Here is a 25,084-nt window from a genome sequence, read left to right on the forward strand (position 1 = left end):
CTCGTTTTCTTTTCTGTTTCATAACCCAGAGTCCAAATTAAAATGACATATTATTCTTAACTGATATTTATCTTATTCACTTGTAAACTCAGACCACTGCTGATGGCCTTGCTAAGATCTGAGTATTTGCTTCATAGATAAACATTTCAGGTCGGATGGTAGGCTACCAGCTTATGCAGGATTTACCTATTTTGCTATTATTTTTAGTCATCGTTCTAAACTCCAAATCAGTTTGCCATTGGCTAGAATCCCACATCATAACACTTTATTGTCAAGCTTATATGAAATTTTAGTTCATTCTGAGTTCAACGGGGCATCAAGCAGGGTCTAAACAGCATTAGCTCTGACAGACTGAATGGAACGCCCCAGCTCTGGCCTCAAGCAAGCCCCTCACTTACTGCACTCCTTCAGGGGTTCATCGCTCCAGTCCCTGCAGTCCTGCTCCTGGTCACACACTTTGCTGATGTCTATGCATTCGCCACTTCTGCACTTGAACTTTCCAGGGCCCAAGCACTGATTAACTATAAGGCCAAACACAGGAGAGAAGTTCCATGGCTGGGTTGACCAGAGCACCAATGGTTCTACCTGAACGCCATGCAGAGAACCTCACCGTTTTTGCAATTGACTTCATCAGAGCCATCCACACAGTCCCGGATGCCATTGCACTGCCTGCTGCCATGGATACAGCTACCATCTTCACATTCAAATTGGTCAGGTCTGCAGGTTCGAGAAGCTATGGAAGGAGGTAAGGCAATGGAATGAAGGTAGCCAAAATGGTCCCCCAGGCGGGACATGGGAGAGAACTGGAAAGTTACTTACGGCAGTTGACCTCGTCACTGCCGTCCTTGCAGTCAGGATCTCCGTCACACCGCCATTTTTTGTGAATGCATTCGCCAGAGCCGCATTGGATCTCGCTGGCAGGACATTTCGTATGCATCGCGGGCTGCCGGCCGCATTGTTCGAGAGACTCATCTGACTGGTCAGAGCAGTCCGCGTCATCATCACACACCCAGCTGAGGGGGATGCAGGAAGAGGTGCTGCACTGGAACTCGTGGGCCCCACAGGTCGGCGGCGCGCAGTCCAGTTCATCACTGCCGTCGTCACAGTCATCCTGGCCATTGCACACAAAGCTCCTGGAGACGCAGCGGCCGCTGGAGCAAGTGAACTCATCAGCGCTACAGGTTATGTTGCCTGTTAGAGGGAAGGCATCCCATTAAAAGTGCATCGGCATTTTTTTTTAAAATACAAGACTCTCATCATCACATCCAATATATTGATCTTTGATGATGAATTTTAGCTCTCTAACTTAAAGGCTATAGTGCTGTTCTATTGAGAACGAGTTTCTGAGATACGACAAAATGGTTTCACAGTATAAAATAAGATGCAGCCATACTATGTATAACAGCAGAAATAAAGGACCGAGAAAACAATAGAAGGCTAGAAACTAATTTAAGATGAGAACCACAACTGACACTTAAAGGGACAGTGATCAATAGTGTAAGCTGGCATCAGGGACTTCATTTTGGAAGGCAGAGTCATGCCTAGACCAACCTACTGTATGCCAGCCCAAATCACATCACTAGCTGAGACTATGCATCAGCTATATGGGCAAGGTATAACGGGTATTCAGGCTCTATCCAAAAAGAAACAAACCAAAGAACGTTCTACATGGTTCCTTTCTTTTGGATCCTTTAAATAAATATTAGGAATAGCATCTTAATAATTTTCAGGTTTTTTTTTTTTTTTTTAAAGTCACTGCTAGAATCAGAATCACAGCCTAGCCACTCTGCATGCTAGTGATGACAAGGTAGTCACAGTTGCCAGTTTAGGTTTCGACTTCAATTCCTACCAAACATACTGAGGTCACAATTTGACGGTAATTGGTAAAAGGAGACCACGACTCTCTTGGGAAGCAAAGTATATATTTGCGAGGGAAATGTTTGGCAGCTCCGGGGCTTGCCACAGCAATGTTTGAAGTTCAATTCCATGACTGAACACGAAACTCATTGGACTAGGTGCAGTGGTATTGCCCCCACAAAGAGACTTGTACAAGCCAGACTAACGTTTCACCTTCAAGGACCCTGAGCTTCAGACTAGTGTTTTACCTGCCAAGACCCTGAGCCCCAGATTAGTGTTTTACCTGCCAGGACCCTGGACTCCCTTGGATACTACTAAAGCCTGAAGTTAAGCTCATGAGACTCAGGCTGACAAGCACTATAAAGGGGTGGTAGATTGCAAGACCACTCACAACTGTTTTCAGTCTACAGATTTTCCCCAGGGTCTCACCTCTAACACGGAACACTTCATTCTAGACACACTGAGAACAGAAGCGTGAAAGAATAGGAAACAATGCTAGCATTTAGAGACAGGAATCATCATAGGACACAAAGGTTGGGCAGACTTTAGGTATCTGCTGGCAACATGTCAGGTCATGCTTCTCTGCTAAGGTAACCATGGAGTCTAGTTGGTGGAAATAGGTACATCACACTCACGTAACTTCTCCCAGGAAGCTAATCTAACGAATCCTAGGAATGTGTCTGCTGGCCCCATCACTTCCTAGCTTTATTGAGCCAAAGTAAGGGAGGCACATGAGTTACTGTCATAAAAGAAAAAGACCCACATAGCCGCTGCCTTACTAAGCCATACTAAATGCACTAGGCTGAATGTAAACACCAAGATGACTTCTCTGCTTGCTTTGATCTGCCTGGCCGATATACCAGGTAGTGGCCAATTACCAGGAAAAGGCCTTGCACAGTTTTATGGTGGTTAGGAGGACCAACACTGAGCAGACAGCAAAGCCACTGAAAAGCGACTCAGTGGCACCATGTCTTCGGGCTTACGTTAGCGTCCCTTGCCCGCCTTTCTTTAGGACAAGGGTCTTTGGGGTATGCCACGGCACACTGGTCTTCTTACCACAGTTTTCTTCATCTTCTCCATTGTCACAATCATTTTCACCATCACATCGCCAGGACACTGGGATACACTGAGTGGACCGGGCGCCACAGCTGATTTCATTTATGCGGCATGTTCTCATATCTGTTGATGACATACAGTCTCAAAAGAGCCTCCAAAGTGGTCAGTGCAAAGCTGCTGCTCCCGTGCTGCCTGGAATTGCAACACCTGGGACTCAGTGGTCAGGTACACGGGGCACATTGACGAGTGGAAGCCGGGCAAATCCTTCGCCAGCTCCATCCTTAGAAGCTGTGCCAAGCAAGGCCACCTGGCAACATCCCCGAGAACCTTGACCATGCCACTCCTTCAAGGTTCTGCGGCATGCTCAGTTCTGGCTTTTGTTTTTCTTGGCACCGTTAAGTTGATTTGTTGGCCTGCTCCTAGTCCATTACCTATGTTTGGATATCAGTGGGCACACCAGATATGGTCACCTAATCCTGAGTCTATTAAAGGTCAGATGGGCTAATACCTATGAGAGCGTCCATGGAATAGAAGCCTTCCTTAGCTTCTATTCGCATCTTTCTTTATACACGTAAAGCGAGAACATGGCCTGAGTCTTGATTTGACCATGTCATTAACCCCTGAAAGACGGGGCTGAATCTGTGTAATTAGTCTAGGACCCTCGGCTTTCTAACTTGCTAACAAAATTGTTCACTTCTTGTCTAGAAAACAAAAGTTCCACCTCAGTTATTTTCATAATCATATCCTTAACCTAAACTTAGTTCCTGTCAATCCTATTTCTTCTGTGTCAGCAGGCCTCTACTGCCATGAATCTTCAGGCCTTTCAGCATCTTAGCATCCAAATGATCCCGGTTTACTTGATTTCAACACACCTTTTTCTGTGATTTTGGGATTTTCCCCTACATATCAGCCTATGGGCAAAGAGATATATTTGCACCTTTATGAAGTTTTTCTTATTCACTAACAAACTGTATGGTCCCTGCATTAGGTTATACATTTGTTAAAATCCCCAGATTACCCTATTACTAATCATGTTGCTGTCTTAATAATAGCATGTTTTCATAATACGAAAATCCGTGCATTTCAAAGCTTACATGTGGCCCTTAGAAAACCTTCCCATCTGAACTTCCAGGATCAGGGAACCATCTGCTCAGTTATTGTCAAACAGCTGAAGTCTATGCACCTAGTCAAGGAGTTCTTAATTGAATCTGCTGGCTTCAGTCTTAAGTATTCAAAGGCGAAGCTACCCAAGAGAATGTCAGTCTTGTTAGACTAGGGAAAGCAGTCGTTAAAGGAGATGGAATAACTGTTAATAGCTCGAATGACCTTCAAGTCAGTTGGCCTCAAGTTCAAGGCAGGCAAAGAAAAATGAATGCCAAGCAATCGATAAAGCATCACTTAGAACGGAGACAGAACAGCACGAAAGAGGACCGGTCCAAAGCAAGTCAAGGCACACTCACGGCACTGTTCCGGGCTCTCATCAGAACCGTCTTCACAGTCAGGGTCCCCATCGCACTGCCATCTGTTAGGAACACACTGGCCGTTTTTGCACACGAAGTCAGACTCAGCACACGTCTTCTTTACTACAGGAGTTTATTCTCAGAGTTAGAGTTGAAGTCAATCACCCCAGACCTCAGCTTTCCTATTCAGGTAGAAACTATATTTGGGTATGTTTTCCTTTAAAAGGAACGCTGCACCGATTGACTGACATTTATCTGTCAGCATCTAGGGAGACGATAGAAAACTCATCTTTTTCCTCATAGGCCTCAGAGGAGGGAGTTATTCATTGGAGAGACTTGGAGAACAATAAAGTCGAGGGAAAGCAAAGGCTGAATCCAAATAGATCCTATCTTACAACCCAGGGGCGCCAATGAATTTCTTCCAACTCATTCACAAACCCTGAGGTGTTCTTCTCCAAGTGGGTTAAGGGAGAGAAACTTATTTCAGCTCAGAGTTCTGAATGCTGGGAATCCTAAGTGCACACCCCAGCACCTGCTTAGCTTTGGGTGAGGACCTTGAGCCTTGCTTCTTAATCCACTCTCTTAGTAATTCATCCAGCCCAGGGAGAAAGGATTTATTCCCTCTCACAGACCTAATCACTTCGTAAATGCCCTGCCACCTCTCAACATACTATTCAAAATCACACTGCAGCGTGAACTCCAGGGGCGACACACCAAAGAAAAGTTATTTTAACAACCAAACACTGCATCCTATGACTGGCCCTTGGGATAACTATTTCCTGTGGAGTAAATATGTGTGTCTTCATAAATGTCATGCCCTGAACAGCGCTGTTGTAGGAAGGAGGACTTGAGGGGGGTGATTAGGTCATAAGGATGGATGGACCTTCACAAGTGGGACTGGAGCCCTCATTAGAAACATTAGTGCTTGTTTGTGCTCTCTCGCTCTCTCTCTCTCTCTCTCTCTCTCTCTCTCTCTCTCTCTCTCTCCCTCTCTCCCCCCTCCCTCCCTCCGTCCCTCTCTCCCTCCGTCCCTCCCTCTCTCCCTCTCTGTCTCCCTTTATCATGGGAGAACACACTAAGAAAACAGTCATTGCCAGGTGGTGGTGCACGTCTTTAATTTCAGCACTTGGGTGGCAAAGGAAGCCAGATCTCAGTGAGTTCAAGGTCAGCCTGGTCTACAAAAAGAGTTCCAAGACAGCCAGGACTGTTACACAGAGAAACCCTGTCTCAAAAAACCAAAGTAAGGAAAGGGAGGGGAGAGGAGGGAAGGGAAGAGCCATCTGCAATTCAGAACGAAGGCTTTCATCTGACATTGGATCTGCTGCTTCTTAGTTTGGGGATTTCCTAATACCCAGAACCCCCAAATCAGGTTTTTATCCTTTAAGCCCCTCTACCTAGGGTATTTTTTGTCACAGCAGTGTAAACGAAGCCTGCTGCAGGAACACTCTTCACAACACATGCACTTAGTGTAGAGGACATGCTGATGCCTCCACACTGAACACTGCCACTCTAACGGGTCTACTGGGGCAGAGAAACTCGTCCACTAGACAAACGTAAAGCCAATTATAACACTTAAAACAAGTGGTAGGACTTGGAATTCAAAGAGATTTGAGGCCTTCAGCCAACGCTTGGTTTAACACCAACCAACCCAAAGTCACCTAAGCTACCGGTACTAAGTCCCATAATTCACAGCACCCTTTCAAACAGCCTAAGGCAAAATACCACCAATTCTATTACTAATTCTTCCTAGGGCCAACTTAGAGTCACAATATAATGTGTCATCCATTAATTAGACCAGGACAGTAAAGACAAACAAACCAGGTAGCTTGGCCACCATGCCTGTGAAGGAGTCCCAGAATCTGGAACTCTTGCCAAAGCAGCCAGAGAGGACACACCCACAGCCCGTGATTGTCTTTTTAGACTAGATTCTCCCACACCTCTGTGCCTATACTTTCTGCTTAGACTGTTCTAAAGCATCCCTCTAATCAATATTGTGTTTGTAAATCAGCCAAAGACTGCAGTGTGTTGTAAATTTAAAAGGGATCCCCTGGTATGAGGGGTTTAAGCTAGATAGGGAGGCTTGGAGGCTAGGGCTTACTCTTAAGTCCCTCTCATTCAGCCTTTAAACTTGGGAGATAGTCAGCTTGCAACATTCAACATGGGCTGATAAATTATGATGATCCCTAAGGGATTATTCATATCCTTGAACTACATAGCTAAGGAACCAAGGAAAGCCATGCCAGCTCATAAATTCACCCCTGTTTCTAAATCACCATCACACAGCATTAACACGGCAAATGCTACACAAGGCTGGTGATCTCCTGGGCCCATATGGAAACAGAGGCCAGGCTAAGGGGCTTGTTGCTGTAATTCACCCTGCGATCACCTCTGTAAGTGGCGAATGAGAGAGCAGGGGAATGGCCATAAAGGGAGCAGATGGCTTTGCCAAGTGGAAAATGTCATGACGTTATGAAAGATCAGCTATGCAACAGACAGTTTGGGCAAAGATAAGTAGGGGGGGCGTATCTTCCCAGAGATCGTCTTTCTCGGTTCTGAGCGTACACTATAAGGGCAAAGAAAGGATATCTGAATCACACACTGGCATGCAGATAGAAAGTGTTCCACGGGGGAGGAACCCATCAGATACTTACTTTGGGAACTCACAGAAACAAGTGACATGGAATATACACTCAAATTGATTATACTCGTTGTCAAGCTCAAAAGTGGGCCCTCCCCCAAATTACAACTTAAGTATGGGTTAAAGGCCAGATGGGGAAGTTGGAAGGAGGCTTTGGAAGTTTTAAGTAAATACATAGCTTTTCTATTTCAAACACGCATTTAAGACTGCTTTGGGTATGCTTGCACTTTCCCCATTTACCTCCATACCTGGGACTCAGCAATGACTCTGCCCATCAATGTTTGTAATTATCCCACCTCAGGTGATCCTGATACACTTTGCTGTTCATCTTTCTCTTCCCCTCTCCCAAGCCCTTCTCCCATGGGGCTGGTAAAGAGAATCTATGCAGAAAGGACTTAAGAAAATCCAGTCATTGTTTCTAAGATGACCCAGGTGTCTCTGTTGAGTTAGATGATAAGACCTCCTATGACAGGAAGTATAAAAATAAGTGGGGGAGAGTTTCTGCCCAATGCATGATTTCTCGAAAGCCTTGCCGCTTGCAACCAGAGAACAGCTGAGAAGAGGTCCTCCTTGTGAGATACGGATTGAGAAAACTCTATTCCCTAGGCAACCTGGAAATAGGGAAATCGGTGTTCTGTGGAGCAGACTGAAATCCTTACATTAAAAGCACATGAGGAAAAGGAGAGCACAGGAGAACTATTCTTCGTAAGCGTTTTTTCAGAATGGGCTTTCAGAGCCGCCGCTGTCACTTGGGTATTGCTGCCGAGGATGCTGTCTGCAGCATTTTAATGATGATAAACAAAGAAGCAGGTAGTGGCATAATGAACTTGGCAGTCTCTGAAACCCCACATGGCCTTGATTTTCTTTTCTTTCCAAGTTCTGGGATAGGCATGTGCCTCCACACCCAGTATCGTATGGACCATCTTTCTAAAGGCAAATGACAGTGGTCACGCTAATCTTCCCACTCAACACTGCTCTGGGATTTTTTTTTTGGTTTTTCGAGACAGGGTTTCTCTGTGGTTTTGGAGCCTGTCCTGGAACTAGCTCTTGTAGACCAGGCTGGTCTCGAACTCACAGAGATCCGCCTGCCTCTGCCTCCCAAGTGCTGGGATTAAAGGCGTGCGCCACCACCGTCCGGCTTCTGCTCTGGGATTTTTATAATGGAGACCAGAGGGATGAAAAGGTAAACCTCAGCAAGAATTCCAGGTCTGTGTGACCTTGACATGTGGTTCTCTGCTGTTCTTTGCGACATGAGGTTATGGGGCCTTTCACACAGGCATTTCGCGCAATGACCTTTGGATCATTTCTGATCAAGGCTATGCTGTTATAGTCACATTCGTTAGGGAAGAGAATGTTTTCTATCCTGCTTAATGCTTTCCAGTAAGCAAGCATTGCGAGCAGAGAATTAAAAGACTCCTTATCTGATCTTTGATATGTGCTGGCTTGTCCTTTCTATGCCAGAGTTAGTTAACTAAACTTTACAGGATTTTGTTCTGTCCATAGCTTGCTATCATCTTGAATCAGAGCCATTTGTGAATTTAAAAATTTATTTATTTTGTTTATGTGTACATGTGTGTGTCTGCATAGTTGCATGCCGTGTGTGTGTGTGTGTGTGTGTGTGTGTGTGTTAAGTGCAGGGGATTCTCATGGATGTCAGGTAAGGGCATCGGATACCTAGAGCTGGGATTACCGGTAGTTGTGAGCTGCCCAGGATGGGTGGTAGGAGTTGAACTCAGGCCCTCTGGAAAAGCTCAACACAATCTTAACCACTAAGACATTTCTCCATATATCCCCCTGTTTTAGTTTATAAATGTATAAAGTTACTTTTAAGCAATCTTCTTTCTGCTTCTACGTCAGGTCTTTTCTTTCCTTTCTCAGTTTCCTATAGCACATGTTTGTCTGAGGTGAGAAAAATCAGGTCTTACCACGTGGAGGAAATTCCACATTCAAGTTGATTACTGTTCGACTGGAAATTCTGCCACAATACTCTGCCTCAGCACCCCTCCTCCCTCTCTGAATCCTGTCCCCTCAGAGAGACAGCCAGACATCCAGGCTCCTCTTCCCAAGCTCAAGACAAGGCCTACATGGAAACTCCTAAACCAGCCACGCGAATTCTCTCCGGCTCCCTTTCAGAGAATCACCCAGGAGTGCTTTGCTTAGGTTAAACATGGTCCTTTACTTTTTAATTCAGCTCAATTTGGCTTACTGCATTGGAGAAGAGACTTAATATCAGGGTAAGAAAACCTTTCGATTACCTCATGTCAAATACGCAATTATATGCCTCCCGATCAGTAGAGATTCACTGGACTCTGATTCCTACCTTAAAGTGGATTTTATTTACACAATCTCGATACATTTGTAGAAACTAAAGAACATTGGCGCATTTCAGTAAAACGCAGGAGTAGCAAGTGAAACTGGCTTGCTAACAAGTGAAACTTACCGCAGTTTTTTTCATCGCTGCCATCAACACAGTCTTCATCGCCGTCGCATTTCCACAGCAGAGTGATGCAGCGACCATTTGTGCACTGGAATTGGGAATTATCACATTTGCCTTTTTTCCCTAGGATGAGGAAGGAACATTGAGCAATGCATGCATAGAAGGTAAGTTAGAGATACAAGTTCCCCAAAGCCCATGGATAGAGACAGCTTCAGACTCAGCATGCTGTAACATGCTATGGGTCAGGCTTGGATGGCTTGGGGGGCAGTGAACTGTAGTATTTGCCATGCTTATGACCTTGGGCTCTCTGACCCAAGAGAGGCGGAGCTTCTAGTTTGCTGACATAACTCCTTTAAAAGAAAGAGGGGGAGCCAGGCTGAGTGGTGGGGAAGCCAGGTGGTGGTAGCGCAGGCCTTTAATCCCAGCACTCAGGAGGCAGAGGCAGGTGGATCTCTGTGAATTTGGGGTCAGCCTGGTCTACAAGCAAGAGCCAGTTCCAGGACAGGCTCCAAAGCTATAGAGAAACCCCGTCTTGGGAAAATAAAAGAAAAAGAAAGGAAGAAAAAAAGAAAAGAGAGAGAGGGGCAGGTGCTCGCTCTCTCATGTGGCCAGAGATCCGGATTGCTGTTTCCATGCACCCCAGGGCAGAACAAAAGACCACGGAGGCGGCTAACTTTGTCTTCGTGAGTGTTCCTAATAAATCTTTGATATCCTTTTATTCGGGCTCTCGTGGATTTACATACTTCCGCCTACAGTGAACAACAGCAGCAGAGTCCTTCACTGGTCAACAAACTAAAACAGAACACTAGATTTCCAGCCTTTCTCCCAGAGAGGCACAGCTGAGATGCCAGGCTCTAGCTAGTGGAATGCAAACAGAAAAGGAGTGTAGATTATAAAGCTTCTAAGAAGTCCAATCACATGCCGGCCAGTGATGTTTTAGTCAGTGTGCTAACAGGTATCTCATCTCCAATGGTGACCATAAAACTGTAACGGAGCAAAATAACCCCAGCATCTAGAGAACATACAGCTGAAGAACCAGCAAAAGAAACCTGCAGAAGAAGAAGAAACGCCTCTGAGGAAGCTGACAGTGGAAGGGTTAGGAGAAGATTTCAGACTTCAAGTAGCTCAGGAATGAATGCACTGGAGGACATGCATACCCAATACTAAGGTGTCCTCATAGACCAAGAGGGCTATTCACAGAGAATTGTCTGACTGAAAAGAAGATATAGAGCAGCCAAGCCACCATGGGCATATTTCTGAAAAATGTGAATGAAGGCAGAACCTGACCCAGAGAAAGCTCCAGTTCCCTCCTTCACTAGAGAGCCCAGAAGGACTTAGTACCCATAGGGTAAGGTACTTGTGGGCCTGACCCTCTATAGGCCTAAGAGAAGGTGTGTGTTTATGTTTATGTGTTAGTTCTTAGGAAAAGCTTTAAATACACACACACACACACACCACAACAATAGAGAAAAGCTTATAGAGTAAGCATATAAAGAAAATGTTTTTGTATAACTGTACAGCATGTGTTTTAAGCTGTTATCGGTCTATATCTTTAAACAGTGGGCCGGTGAGATGGCTCAGTGTGTAAAGTACTTGCTGCCAAGCCTGACCTTTCTGGGTTCAAGCCCTGGCAACCCATGGTGGAAGGAAACAAACATAAAATCTTTAAATGTTTAAAAAGAAAAATAAGGATAATTCATCATTGAAGACAGAACTAGTTTCATGAACTTTTTCTAAGTTGAAGGTTCACTGAGAACACAGCGTTTCTAAAGTGACAGCGGTGTACTCGGCCTTGGCTTCCACTTATCATGCGCTCACAGGCTCACTCAGAGCAAGTTCCAGCCCTGCAAGCCCATCCATCACCATTACACAGAGGCACCTGTTAACCTTTTATAGATAGACTTTTCTGTACCTTTGCCAAGTTTAGATATATTTGGATACACACATACTGGCCATTGTGTTATAGCTGCCTACATCTAGTATTTAGTGCAAGTACCCTGCTCTATACAGGTAGCCTAGAATCAACAGGCTAGCCGACATTGTCTAGGTAGGAAGTCTGCTAACCCACTGTGGTGGTTAAATGAGAGTGGCCCCCATAGGCTCATAAATTCTAATGTTTGCTTCCCAGTTAGTGGAACAGTGTGGATAGGATTAGGAATTTTCAAAAGTCCACACCAGCCAGACGTGGTGGTGCACACCTTTAATTCCAGCACTCAGGAGGCAGAGGCAGGTGGCTCTTTGGATTCTCTGAGTTCGAGGCCACCCTGGTCTATGAAGCTAATTCCAGGATAGCCAGAGAAATCCTATCTTGATTTTAGAAAAAGGAAGGAAGGAGGGAGGGAGGGAGGGAGGGAGGGAGGGAGGGAGGGAGGGACGGAGGGACGGAGGGAGGGAGGAAAGAAAGAAAGAAAGAAAGAAAGAAAGAAAGAAAGAAAGAAAGAAAGAAAGAAAGAAAGAAAGAAAAGAAAAGAAAAGAAAGGCAAGAAAAGAAAAAGAGCCTACACCAAGCCCAGCGTCAGTCTTGCCCACCCTCTCTCTACCTGATGCCTACAGATGGATCAGGATGGGAGTTCTCAGCTATGGGTCCAGAGTCATCATGCCTGTCTGCCAGATGCCATGCTGCCCACCATGATGGTCATAGAATAGCCCCCTGAAATTGTAAGCAAGCCCCCATTAAGAACTATCTTTTAGATGTTGCTTTGGTCATGGTATCTCATCACAGCAATAAAGTAACTAAGTCAGCATCACCGCGTGTTTAAGTAAAGGAGCGATGAATTGCTCAACACTGTCGTTCTTAGGACTTCTAGCATTGTGGCTATAGCTCTAAAAGAACAGGGAGCTCATTTTCCTTCCCTTTAATCCTTTTACTTCCAGGACCCAGAGGTGAGATGGCTCAGCAGGAAATGACACTTGCTGCTAACCTTGAGTCACAAGTTTTATTCCTGGAACCTATAGGGCAGGAAATAACTGATTCCCATAAGCTGTCCCCTGACCTCCTAGACATGCTATGGAACACGTGTGCATACACATACACACAAAAATACATAAGTAAATAAATTTAATAATATCCCTTTTAATGTCTAAAAAATTGGGCATGGTGGCTGAAATAGAGGTCTTAGTCTTGGATTCAACCCCAGATTAATGAACCTAGCTAAGCCAGAGACACAAGGGACCATCCCAAGGCCTCGGGACTCTTTTTCGCATAAACTGTGTGTGTCACCAACAACATGCAGACAACCCTAATCCTTAATAGCTCTTCCTGGCTCCAGCCACAGCTTTATTCAAGAGTAACACTGCTTTCACAAACAGAGCAAGGAGAGGGTACAAGTGAAGGGTTGATAATGGTTCCATGTCTTAAAAACTGAGGCTTCCAAGCTGCTGGTGGCGGCGCACGCCGTTAATCCCAGCACTTAGGAGGCAGAGGCAGGCAGGCAGATCTCTATGAGTTTGAGGCCAGCCTGGTCTACAGAGGGAGTTCCAGGATAGGCCCCAAAGCTACACAGAGAAACCCTATCTCGGAAAACCAAGCCAAACCAAACCAAAACAAAAACAACCTGAGACTTCCTTTGCAAAATATGTGTTCACAAACCAGTTCTAGAGACAAGTCAAAAGCATCCAGAAAGCATGGTTAGGAGGAAGTGGGGTGGCATTCTTAACTCAGTGATGAGACCAAAGGAGAGCAAGCTAGAGCCACAGATCCGATTCTGTTTTCCTGAGCTCAGTTGCTTTGGTTGGTGATAGTCATGCTATTTACAGAGGTGTGAACCAGGACTTCAAGGAGGTCCTCCCCGTCCAGGACATTTCCGGTGCTTTCATCATTAGCATTTCCATCCTTCTGTAGGACCAGATTGCTTGATGATAAGAGGGGCAGCTCCTGTCCCTTGAAGGCCTCCCTTAAATACACCACACAGCCTTACAAAACCCAGCATGAAGCCTGGGGTGCATGCAGATTTGCTGGGGGGAGGGTGGTTGCCAGCAAAAAGCCTTCAGATTTCCTGCTACCTCTCAGCATTTGCAGCTGGGGCATGCTGGCATAGGAACAGACAGGGCAGAGGCAAGCACAGACTGGAACTCTTGTGTGAAAGGCACAATGTTCTAGTTGGTCTCCCCAGTGTCAACTCTGCCCTGCTGTCGGGGAGAATTCTGCACTTTGTGGCTAATTCCCAAAGATGAAAATTTGGCTCAAGCCAAGATTACCACATGGTGTGGCTACCTTCAGGTACGGTGAATATTGCTTTTAAAACTCTCTGAACCTTTCTGCTCTTAAACATTTAGCAAGTTAGAATTAGGTACACAGCAGTGTAACTTGATAGTATTTCCTACCAACATTTCATAATGTGTATTCATTCTACAAATATTTTATTGAATAAAACATACTAGGGAGTTACAAAGCACACAAGGGTGAGCATTGGTTGTTTGATTTTAATGCCAACAAGCCAAGTGTGAGATACCTGACTGTCTCCTCCCTTCCTCCCTCCCATTGCCACTGTGTTTCCCGAATGTTCTCCATATTCTCCAAGCTGGAGGTATATGTTCCAGGGGCCATTTGCTATGACTGTGTCCTTCCAGCTTTGAGGACCGTGGGAATGGCAGACATCTACTTGGAGGACTATGGGAATGGCAGACATCTACTTTGAAGACTTTATTAGAAAAAGGCATTTGTAGTCAGAGAATAAAGGAGGAAACACAGAAAGAATGGTCCACTGCAGTCAGGATGCAGTGAAGGCTAAAAGTCTGATGTCTTAAGGGCCTTCATTCTGAAGGGTGAGTCAAACCATTGAACTCTCTCTAGTGAGAACGATAAGCAGCCATCAGACTTGGAGAGAGATTTAGAAGATAAAAGCAAAACAGAACTCTAGGACGAGGCCTGTGGGAGAACTTCCTCAAAAATGAGGCCAGTGTGATGGATTTGGTAGACATTCAAGCTGCCTTGGGGCTAAAGCCCTGCATAATAACATGCTAGGGCTAATATACAGTTCATGGTGGTTCTGGAGACTGGACTTAGCTGTAATTACACAAACTCTCAACAATAATAGATTGTGTTAAAATCCCGGAGGTTTGGCTCAGGATGTGGGCTCTAACAGACATAAGCATTTTCATCTGCTCATTTCAATACCCTAAAGCAAAAAGGAGTTGAACTTCTACCTTTTCATATCTCACCTGTGCCCACATCACCCAGGCTTCTGCCTGCTCATCAGGAAGTGACATGTCACCACAACACACATGACTCTCATTTACACAAGGAAGACAGTGGGTATCCAAATGTCCCTGCTTGTCTAATAGGTGATGGAGGAAAGGAGGATGGAGAGCCAGTCAGATTGATAAAGAGAAACGAAAAGACTGGAAGCTTTTCGGCCATGCCTCTCAGATTCTTAGCAGTGCTGCCTGCTTCTGTTTAGTTCTCCGTCTCATGCGCAGCCTGAAGAGCACAGCCACTAAGTAGAGTGCAGAGACCTCAGCCACCCGCCCAGAACATTGTGGGTTTTCCCTGCAGGTTCCAAAGAGATTCTACCTCCCATCTGGGTGCTCCTCTGAGACCACTGGTGCTCAGAGGTCCAGGACTGAAAGCACCACATGAATTAAGAAGCTTTTGGTTCTCAGAGCTTTGGGGATTATAGGATTGTAGACCTGCAGTCTATTTTCATCTATGAATGTTAAATCTCAAACTCGCTATTACAGTTCATAGAGGGAACAGAGCGGGCATGAAATCATCCACAGCAGAGTTTCTTTTCATTGTTAAGCTGAGCTAAAGTCACAGCAAGACATAAATAACCTTGGGAGTGGAAATGCTGGGGACTCTGTACCCCTAGATCTGTCTGCTCTGAAAGGTGGAAAGATGAAGTAAAATACAGTTTTCAGTGGGCTCCTTAAAACTGCAGTGTTGACAGGAAATACCCTGGGGCTAAAGGAATGGGGGGGGGGGAGGCAGAGACCCTGGAGTTGCCTCCATCATAAGCCAGAAAGACTCTTGGTGTTAGTTTAGGAATATGAAAAGGGTCCTCTTCTGTCAAGAGATTAAACTGTCTAGGTTTTCTGCAAGCTCTATTTTTTTTCTTTCTTTTTTCTAGTTTTTTTGAGACAGAGTTTTTCTATGTAACAGTCCTATCCTGGAATTCATTCTGTAGACCAGGCTGGCCTTGAACTCACTGAGATTCTCCTGCCTCTGCCTCCCAAGTGCTGGGATTAAAGGTGCGCGCCACCGCCCGGCTTCAGCTCTAATATTAAGCAAGAATACCTCTCTCCTTGTGAGCCAGGAGATTTGAGGTCACTTATATCTACCCACTTATGTGGCTGTTAGAGTTAGTTGTGTGTGCGTTTTTGAGAAAGGGTTTCTCTGTGTAGCAGTTCTAGCTGTCCTGGAACTCGCTCTGTAGACCAGGCTGGCCTCGAACTCAAGAGATCTGCCTGTCTCTGCCTCCTGAGCACTGGGATTAAAGGTGTGTGCCACCCCCCCCCCCAGTTAAAGTTAATAATAGATGTCCCGAAATGTCAAGGAATGTCCTGATTTTGTTGTCACTTGTACATGTCACCAGACTTCAAGCTTACTCGAAGGCATTCATGCCCCAGGAGCTGTGCTCACCTAAATAGTTAACAGTGACTGCTACCCACACCCAGAAGTTCACGGGCTCCAGGAGGCATGGGGTTGAGTGCACAGGGATGTCAGCTTGCCATTATCTAATTGCTTCTGTGAGGGTTAACTTGGAGAACCAGCATGTATGCTTCAGTAAAACCCTGCACTCGCCTGACAGTGAATAGCCTAGCTGGCCTTCAGGATGGGCCACGGATTTCCCCATAGGCAGGATATCTGGGATATTGAGGAGATGCCGAGAGTATCAGGGTCAGAGAGAACTTGAATCTCTTGGTGGGGGATCTCATGTTGCCACACTCTGTCAGGCTCAGCATTCAGTTCACTTGCCTACACATGAAGGTGTTATCATCCGCCGGTATTTCTTCAGTCCATTGCTTTTGGCACTTCTAGGGCCTCCAAGGGCATTTATTTTTAGTCTACCTCATCTCTACTGCTTGCTAATTTAATGCCAGGCCTTCTATTCAGAGGCTGAAACTCCTTTTAGGACAGGCAGACTTCTGAGTCAGCAAAATAAGTTTTCCTACAGGAATGAGAGGCTTTCAGAGGAAAACGCTGCAGCAAGGTGGCCTGGAAGAGATCCTGAGATGCCGAGGAATGAACTCCACACTTCAGCCATCACAAGCTGTTCCATTTACACCTGGCGGAGAGCATCTTACATTCAAATGCTTTGTGTTGTTGGCCAGTTGCTGCCCTAAGACTTCTCATGTATTAACTCATTAGTTCTATGTCACCTTTCCTCTTTTCCTCTTTACAGTTTGGCCCAAGAAGGAACATACAGTGACTTGACCAAGATTACACTGGGCTGACCTAAGATTTGAACCCAGGTTAGATTCTGGCTCTAAATGCCATGCTACCAAGAGCACAAACTGCAGTCACCAACTAGAGACTATATAATTCTGAAAATATTCCATCTGCTTGGAATTTAGCTAGTATGGTCTGCTTGTATCGATTAGGAGTGAAAGGGTTTCCCTTCTCGAAAAGACACTCTACAGTACAGTTTTATGGATGAGATAGGGCCCTATTTCCTGTTCTTATCGTAGCCTTTACATATGCTGCTAGAATTCCTGTGGTGGCTTTTTCTAAAAGGACTGAGTCTCTTGATTTTCTTGAGCGGGATGCACTAACCAAGTCATCTCCCCACCGCACCTCCCTGGGGATAGAGAACAGCTCAGGGGACACCAGCGTGTAGACCAAGGAGTCACAGAGGCAACAAATCCTGGAAGAGGCTGCTTTCAAGGTTGTAGCCCTGAATATACTGTTGATCCCCCTAAGCCTCATGACCGTCACTGTGTGCAGACAGGACATAAATGGAAGTGTTTTATAACAGACCTGTCGATGACAGCCTGAACACAGCTTTGGGGGACACTGTATAGGTAACATTCATCCAGATGCCTTAGCAGGCATGCAGAGTAAAGCAGCGTGTTCCCAAAGTACCCTCTTCTCGTGTCTTACTTCGTTTCAGTAGCCCAAGAGGGAGCTCAGATCCTTCTCCCCTGACACTGGGTCATCAAATCCTGGCTACGTCTAATCACTCATCTCTCACTTGATCTAAATTTAAATCACCCTTCCCTTTGCCTCCAGGCTGTCTCCTTCTCTCTCCAAATTAAGACAGTGATTTAAGCCCCTCGGAATATCCAGAAGGGCCAAGGATAGGATCATTTCCTGGCTTCCCACTGACTCCAGGATTGAGTCTCAGCTCCCTACCAGCTTCCCTTGACTTCTTCCTTTTGTCAGTCACCCACCATCTGCTCAGGCTACCACAGCTGAGCTAACAGCTCTAAGGCATTCCCCTTACTTTCCCTGCCTTTGACAACCCTCACCAATGCTTTGTTTCTGTTTGTCCGTATGGTTCCTGTGGTCTTCCCCACGGGAGCACGTTCAGATAGCACCTCCTCATTAAGGTCCGATGGACCCTTAAATATTTCCCCAGAGACAAATACGATCTGGCTTCTTTCCCCAAACTTTTCATACCTGTCCCAGTGCCGCAGTGCACTTAGGGCTTGTCACTTAGCATCCAAAGATTTGCAAAGTCCTACCCAAATATCATGAATGTGTTAGTTGGGTAATGAATTAACCCACAAGTCTGTTGTACATTATAGACTTTTGTCAAAATATTTTTCCAGCTTTTCTGAACTTGAAAGGAAGTATGGCCTGCTAAATGAAGTTTTGCCTGCTAGAACCCTTTGAAAGATAAAGTTTAAGAGGTACCCGCTTCCTATACTAGCGAGGGTACTTTCATCTCATCTGGGTGGCAAGTAATCATTAAAAACAACATAACTCGCACATGTGTCTGCCATAGTTAATGTATCAGCCACATTTCCACACGAGAGATTCTAACACACGTGCAAGGTCTAGTAAGGTGAGGAGTTAGCTGTGTCCGACCCAAGACTGACTTCTGACATGCTATTGCTCTTCGGGAATGCTGGCAATCGCCCACTGTGGTTTAAATCATCACCTTTGCGGGACCATTGGCAGAGAGAAAACCCTTTCTTGCGCTGGCATCATGAAGTCTGAGTTGCTGATGATGTTAGGGAAACATCATGAGCGATAATCAAAGCAGCATGTGGAGACTCTCACGGCATCTTCAGCTCATGTCTGTGGCTTTCAGGACTAAGAACCCCCCCTCTGCTCACTCCATTCACAGTTTCTATGCTCAGCTCTCTTTGGATCTTGAATTTCCAGGTTTGACTTCCTACAAAAAAACCAAAATGGCACAAAGAGGCCAGCTCTCTGTGCTGACCATCAAGTGGTCCTGAGCAGATGGACAAGGGGGACTGGCTTCAGTTTCTAGCCTGCCTGCTAAATCTCCCTGCCAGCTAAGAACTTCGACCTTAGGAAAGCATGCTTAGGCAAGGTGACGATCAGCGGCAGGCCTGGAGACCAGAATAGTATACACTAACCGTCTGTGCCGGAAATGCTAAGTTATAAACGTGTAAACTCTCAAATGTCAATCATCATTTCCTGGCAAACTGCACGTTCCCCCACCCCCTCACCTCCACTGCCAATACTATTTCTGGGCACACAACAACTAGCTACCTTGCCAACCGAGATGCCCCAAGTTAGTGGCAAGAGTGGCCACTCTAGTGAGTGCCTAACCTTTCTGAGTTGTAGTTTCTTGCCCTAAATGCACTTCTTAAATGCTGGCTCCGGCATACTCTCTCCCCTCCCCACTCTACCACAAGAAGCTGGCAAAATGCCCTCTGCTGAAACGCTGAAACATTTCTGGATGGTCTCTGTGCTTACTCTCCCTACGCATAGCAGATTCTCTCTTACATTTTTAATTTAGAGCCTAAAAAATGGCTGGCAGGCCCAAATCATCCAGGGTTCTCCACATGCAGGCAAACTGGGCCCAGCTTAAGGTGGCGCCTGCTTTCTCAGTTAGTTAGTTAGTTAGTTAACAACAGTTAGCATGTCTAACTTACTGGGATTTACCACTATCCGGGCCTTGATTGTAAATTTACACTAGCGCTTAGCAGAGAGATACTGATTTATATCAAAAACAAATATATAGAGAAAAATTGAGTGAGTTTTTACTTACAAAATCAGGTTCTCAGGAACTGGGTTATATTATGCCTTGGGGACCTCGGAACAAGCTACCAGTTCTCGGATTGTCCCCTCCTCAGCGAGGAGGAAAGACAGCCTTAGATTACTCCTGTTCAGTATGTACACTTCCCTCATAACCTCCGAAGAAGGCCTTTTGTTTTTCTTGAAAGTCATCTACTGCACTGTAGTCTGGGTGATCTCTTGAGATTATTTCAAGTTAGAAGAATCTATCTCCTAATGTGTGAAGGGCAGCTGCCTTAGCCTGCCGTGAGACTCACCCGTGTTAGCCAGGTATATGTGTGACAAGCACCGTTTCAGGCCCATTTCGGCTCTGTAATGTGCTTAATGTCTCATAGGCTAGCCCGTGACAGCAGCTTTCCGAGGCAAGGTCAATGACGCCAATCAGGGCCAGGACCAGAGGCTAAAGAGGGAGCTGCCCCATCTCCATCCTGTTTTCTTTACTGAGAACAACTTTGCACTCTGTGAGGGGCTAGGAAATATTTCCTATACACGTTCTCTTTCTATCCTATTTGGTAAGTGGTAGGGTTTGAGGATCTAAGCCTGAAGCCACAGGCCTGGGGTCCTAGCTGCGCCCTTGACCTTAAGGCTGTGCTCTAGGACATTAGGTTTCAGGGAACAGAAGGGGGATCACACCACTCTAGCTCTCCCAGAACCATCACAAAAGTATTAGAGATAAATCCTAATAAATGAATATGGTTATTCATTTTTTTTTTTTTTTTTAAAGAAAGCAGAAGCCCAATGGTCAGCTGGTAATTGTTTGGGAGGTAGAGACTACCACCTTCACAAAGTCCTGCACAGTGTTGGCAAAGACAGTCTGTCGGCTTGAAGTCTTAACATGTGCCAGCTCTGCCACACTTGGCCTTTATATTCATGCTGTAGGTCTCTGGAGACTCGAGCATAAAGAGTTGAAATATCACAGGGCCAGCACTAGAGTTTCTGGTAAGAGAATGATTCTAGCCAAAAAGGCTGTTCCAGGCTTTAGGAAATGAACTGCCCATCAAGTTGAGATTATGACCCTCTTTTAAAAAACAATATTCTTGCTGGGCGGTGGTGGCGCACGCCTTTAATCCCAGCACTTGGGAGGCAGAGGCAGGTGGATCTCTGTGAGTTCGAGACCAGCCTGGTCTACAAGAGCTAGTTCCAGGACAGGCTCCAAAACCACAGAGAAACCCTGTCTCGAAAAACCAAATAAATAAATAAAATAAAATAAAATAAAAAACAATATTCTTGGCTGGGCAGTGGTGGTGCATGCCTTTAATCCCAACACTCAGGAGGCAGAGGCAGGTAAATCCCTGTAAGTTCGAGGCCAGCCTGGTCTACAAGAGCTAGTTCCAGGACAGCTAGGACTCATACACAGGGAAACCCTGTCTAGAAAAACCAAAAGGGGAAAAAAAGAACACCCTTTTCTACAGGCCTTTCTCGGATGTAGATGAGATTGCTATGGTCTCTCTCTTCTCTTGGTGCACTGGTAAGCGAGGCATTATTTCTCCTGGCCTTCTAGATTCCTAGCACTGCTGGTAAGTCACTCACTCACAGAGTAAGAGACGTAAGAGCATTGGTCATATTGGAAGAGCTCTTGCAGAATTCTGGCTTTGAAGACTAGACAGCATCTCACATCTTATACCTAGGCTGGAGGAAAGAGCCCCAAAGCCCCCCATGTATTTTGACATCAGTCTTTGTAACACCTCTTGTTAGCCTTGCTTAAGTTCCTTGTAGGAAATTAGTGCAAACCTGCTGACGCGTGTCAGGTAGTCTGGAGCAGGCTCTGAGTGGGCATGGATATTGGCGGACAGGGAGAAAAGGCGACATGGAAAATTTGAGCATAGAAGGCTAGGAGTAGAAAAATCAGCCCACATATCTTGGTATTTTGAACTTGAGACATGGATAGGCTGGGTTGACTTGGGGTTCAATACCTGCTTCAACCAACTCCATGTTTGGGCAGTTCAGAAAGAATTCCCCCACTCTGATGGTTTAGGTGTGTCAGGTTCTCCCTTCCACTTTTAGAGCAAAAAATGGCCTCACTTTACAGATCCCAACTGAACAGTTCTGACTTTGGACTAGCTCAGTGCAGCAGCCTGCGGTGCTTTCCTACCACCCCATAAAAAGCAGCACCTAATGGAAAGTTAGCACATCAAAAGTTCCCAGAATACAAAAGGGACCTGCAGCTAAAGTGACTCTTTTTTCCTCCCACCTCCGTGGATCACAGTTAATAATGCATTTTTATACAGTCATGTTTTGAAATATTACAAAATATATAACACAAGTCACTTTTTCTGAGGGATGGTTTAATAAGTTAGCGTTACTCATCCATTAATGATTAATGTGAGCGTCTGAAATTTTCTGCGAAGCAGGGACTTCTCTGGGCTTGTTGGCTCGCCACACAAAGTACTCCAGCCTCACTACACATGGACTCTTTTCAGAGTGCAGCGGGAGAATGCACCAGATGGAACAGCCCCTCTGAGCCTGGCTGATCTTAAAGGTAACCCAGCTGGGGCAGCTCAATTAAGTCCGTGAAAACACGTGACCAAGCTAAACGCAATCCAGTAACCAGCCAATCGCATGGGGCAGAAAAGCCCTGCCCAGCTTCTCACGCTCGGGACAGCGGAGCCAAAGGCTCAGGGGCGCTGGGAGATTAAACACCCCAGCATAAGTCGACAGACTGCTTGACCACACACTTGAAAGTTCGCTCTCACTCCAGGACACATGTGACCGCACACAGGCCGGCCTTCTAAGTTATCCAGCGACAGAGATGGGCACTGTGGACTCTCTAGAGCTGGGACAGTATTCTGCCCTAATTACCTAGAGCTGGTTGGCAAGCAGGCTCTTTGGTGTCATCTCTTAAGACCTCTAAGACCTCTTAAGTGACTTGCCAAGGAACAAACGGGACCTTGTTGGGAAGGCGTCTTATTGCCTGCTCTGGAAAGTTGTGCGACCAAGATGGGAGACTGAAAACACACAGTGATCCCAAGTCAGTGCGCTGACCCCTGGTGACGTACGATGGTGACCCCCGTCCTCCCCAAGCTACAGTCACACCCCAGCTCTAGCACTACATCTTCGATCTATTGTGTAGAATAAAGGCTAACTGCCGTCACTATACTGGGACTCAGTTTCTTTGGGGGGAAGCGTAACCCAGAACGAGGCTCGGCAAAGTAACCTGATTAAGTCTAGGTCCTACTCCCCTCCCCCGTTCAGTTATCACAGAGACCCAGAGGTATACACACGCCGCATTAGCGGCGGGATCCCCGGGGAAAGAAGGAAGAAAAGCACTCGGAGGACAGTTCAGTTGAAAGCCACTCTTGGAGCCTGAGAGACGGCCCGGCGCCTGGGGAGTCGCAGTCCCGGTGCGCAGGCTGCGCACTTGTCATGGCTCGGCCTCCAGGCTGCCGCCCACCGAACGTGCGCTTGTTCACGGCTGCGCGAGGACTCCCTGCCCGGCCGGCACCTGGCGCCCGGTGTCCTCGGAGACGCCCACCTTCACCCACTGAGCGCTCTCAACCCTGCTTAAGTCTGAGGGGCGCACCCGGGCTTTCAGGCCCGGTGCTCTGCCACGGTCCTAACAGCCCGCCTGGCAGAGGAGGCAGAACCATTGTTCAGTGCCTCCAAAGCTCACATCCCCAAGCCCTTGTCAAGGGAGATGAAAACCGTGTAAAACAGAGGTTCTGGGAAGAAAGGGAACATAGGGGGATGACAACAAGTTCAAGGGACGCTTTAGGACACCCTAAACCCCACCGTCCCCGGGGCCCAGCTCTTAGTAGCCTCGGTTCTGACAGCTCAGAGGCGCCACCCGGGCGGGGAGGGGAGGCAGGAGAGGAGCGCGGAGAGGCGCCTCCTAGGAGGGGGTTGGCAAGAGGAGCCTCAGGGCCCCCCAAAACGTAGCGATCGCGGGCGCCCCGGCTTGTTACGGGCCGAGTGCGGAGGGGCGCGTCCCCACTCACCGCTTGCAGAGGCGCCGCTGTCCCGGGGCGCCCAGCACAGCGCGAGCAGCAGCCACAGCGCCCAGCGCGCGGACGTGCCCATGCTGCCCGCCCGGATGGTGCCGCCGCCGCCGCCGTCGTTGTCGCCGTTCGCTCCGCACAACAAGTTACCAGCCCTTCGGAGAGGAGGAAGGAGGTGGGGGCGGGGAGGGAGGAGGCGAGGAGGAGGGGGAAGGAGTGAGGAGCCCGGAGCACGGAGAGCGAGGAAGGAGCGGGTACCCCTTCCCTGCAACTTGAACGCTCTACTCCCCGCCAGCCACCCACCCAGCCACCCACCCGGTCACCTCCCCCCGCCGAGGCCGCGGTGTGCGCGCGGACCCTGCGGGCGGAAAATAATGCAGGCGTTGCAGAGGAGGGGAGGGAGAGGGGAGGGGACGGCGCGGGAGGAGGGGGCGGGGAGCCGGTTCGCCAGGGACAGCGAAGGCGAGCGGTCGGGGCACCCACTCACTCGGGCGGCGGTGGGAGCACCGCAGAGCGGCGCGGGGACCCCAGCGGGGGAGCTCAGCCCAGCAGCTCCCGCACGCACCGCTCTACCGCGCGCGGTGCGGAGGGTGCGGGGGCAAGTGGCAGCGTGCGTGCGTGAGTGGCAGTGGCTGGGGCTGTCGCCGCCGCCATCCGGACGGCTCTAGGGGCCCGGCTGCTCCGCGCGTCCGCCCGGGGCTCACGGGGGACCCGGGGCGGCCGCTGGTTGGCTCGCACACCGTCCTCACCTCCAATCCCGGGTGCCTGTCCTAATTTCCTGATCCAGGGAACCTGCGGCCGCAGCAGCTGTGCGCTCCCTAGCTCCCTACAGTCGCTACTGTACCCTCCTGGCTCCGGGGCCGAGAGCGCTGATGCAACTATTGCTGCTGTTGCCACCGCCTCCGGGCTGTCAGTTGAGGGGTCTGGGGGCGGCAAGAAACCCTCTACTTCCCTCTCCTGAGCCCCATAGGAAGGGCTGGTATTGTGAGGTCGGTAGGTAGCATCTTCCTGGGGACTCTTCTTTCCAGCCTGAAAGTGATGAAGAGGAGGACTGCGAATCTCCGCTGCTCTGCTGTGGGGTTCGGAGTCCCGTCTCAAAGGCAAATTGAGATGCCTTTTTGTTAAAAATTAAATGTGTCTTTAAGTAAGAGTGTGTGTATGTGAGAGAGAAAAAACAAGAGAGCTCTCGTGGTTGTGGCTTTTCCTCTGTAATAGAACAAGACTAAAATAACCGAGTCTGGGACTGGGAGGAGGGAAATTGCCAGCGCAGCTCTGCATTCTCTCATCAACGATTATAGTTAATTGCTAATTGCATAAAATGATAGTTTGAGGGCCTGTAATTAAAAGCTTAACCTTTTTTTTTTTTTGGTTGGGGGATGGGGACCCGGGTAGATTCATTCTTGGTATACTTAGTAACATTCAATTATAAGCCTTGTGGAGGCAAAGATGGAAGAAGCAAAGTCAACCCTCCCAGAAAGGATGGAGTTTTGGGGTTTTGCCAGACAGGATCCGAGTTTTAAGATTTGCTCTTCCTGTCCTTCAGTTTTC

General features: G+C 47.3%; 1 protein-coding gene across 8 annotated transcripts in view; it reads right to left on the bottom strand.

Annotated features, from left to right (window-relative positions):
- Vldlr (very low density lipoprotein receptor) overlaps window positions 1-24,375 on the bottom strand; it is a 39,217-nt gene extending 14,842 nt beyond the window's left edge. For 2 of the 8 annotated variants that reach the window (XM_057777678.1, XM_057777675.1), the window contains exons 1-7: window positions 23,537-23,798; window positions 9,452-9,571; window positions 4,374-4,496; window positions 2,914-3,036; window positions 820-1,191; window positions 611-733; window positions 399-521 (exon numbers count right to left, since the gene is read on the bottom strand). In XM_057777678.1, the coding sequence (XP_057633661.1) occupies window positions 399-521; window positions 611-733; window positions 820-1,191; window positions 2,914-3,036; window positions 4,374-4,496; window positions 9,452-9,571; window positions 23,537-23,618 (1,066 nt within the window). In that variant the 5' untranslated portion in view covers window positions 23,619-23,798. Of the gene's footprint in view, window positions 1-398; window positions 522-610; window positions 734-819; window positions 1,192-2,913; window positions 3,106-4,373; window positions 4,497-9,451; window positions 9,572-23,536; window positions 23,799-24,023; window positions 24,210-24,285 lie in introns of those variants that run through there. The other 6 variants (XM_057777680.1, XM_057777679.1, XM_057777677.1 and 3 more) reach the window with 5 other exon arrangements.
- Window positions 24,376-25,084: the final 709 nt, after the last annotated feature.

Source organism: Chionomys nivalis, chromosome 8 (assembly GCF_950005125.1).
Source record: "Chionomys nivalis chromosome 8, mChiNiv1.1, whole genome shotgun sequence".
NCBI classification, from domain to species: domain Eukaryota; kingdom Metazoa; phylum Chordata; class Mammalia; order Rodentia; family Cricetidae; genus Chionomys; species Chionomys nivalis.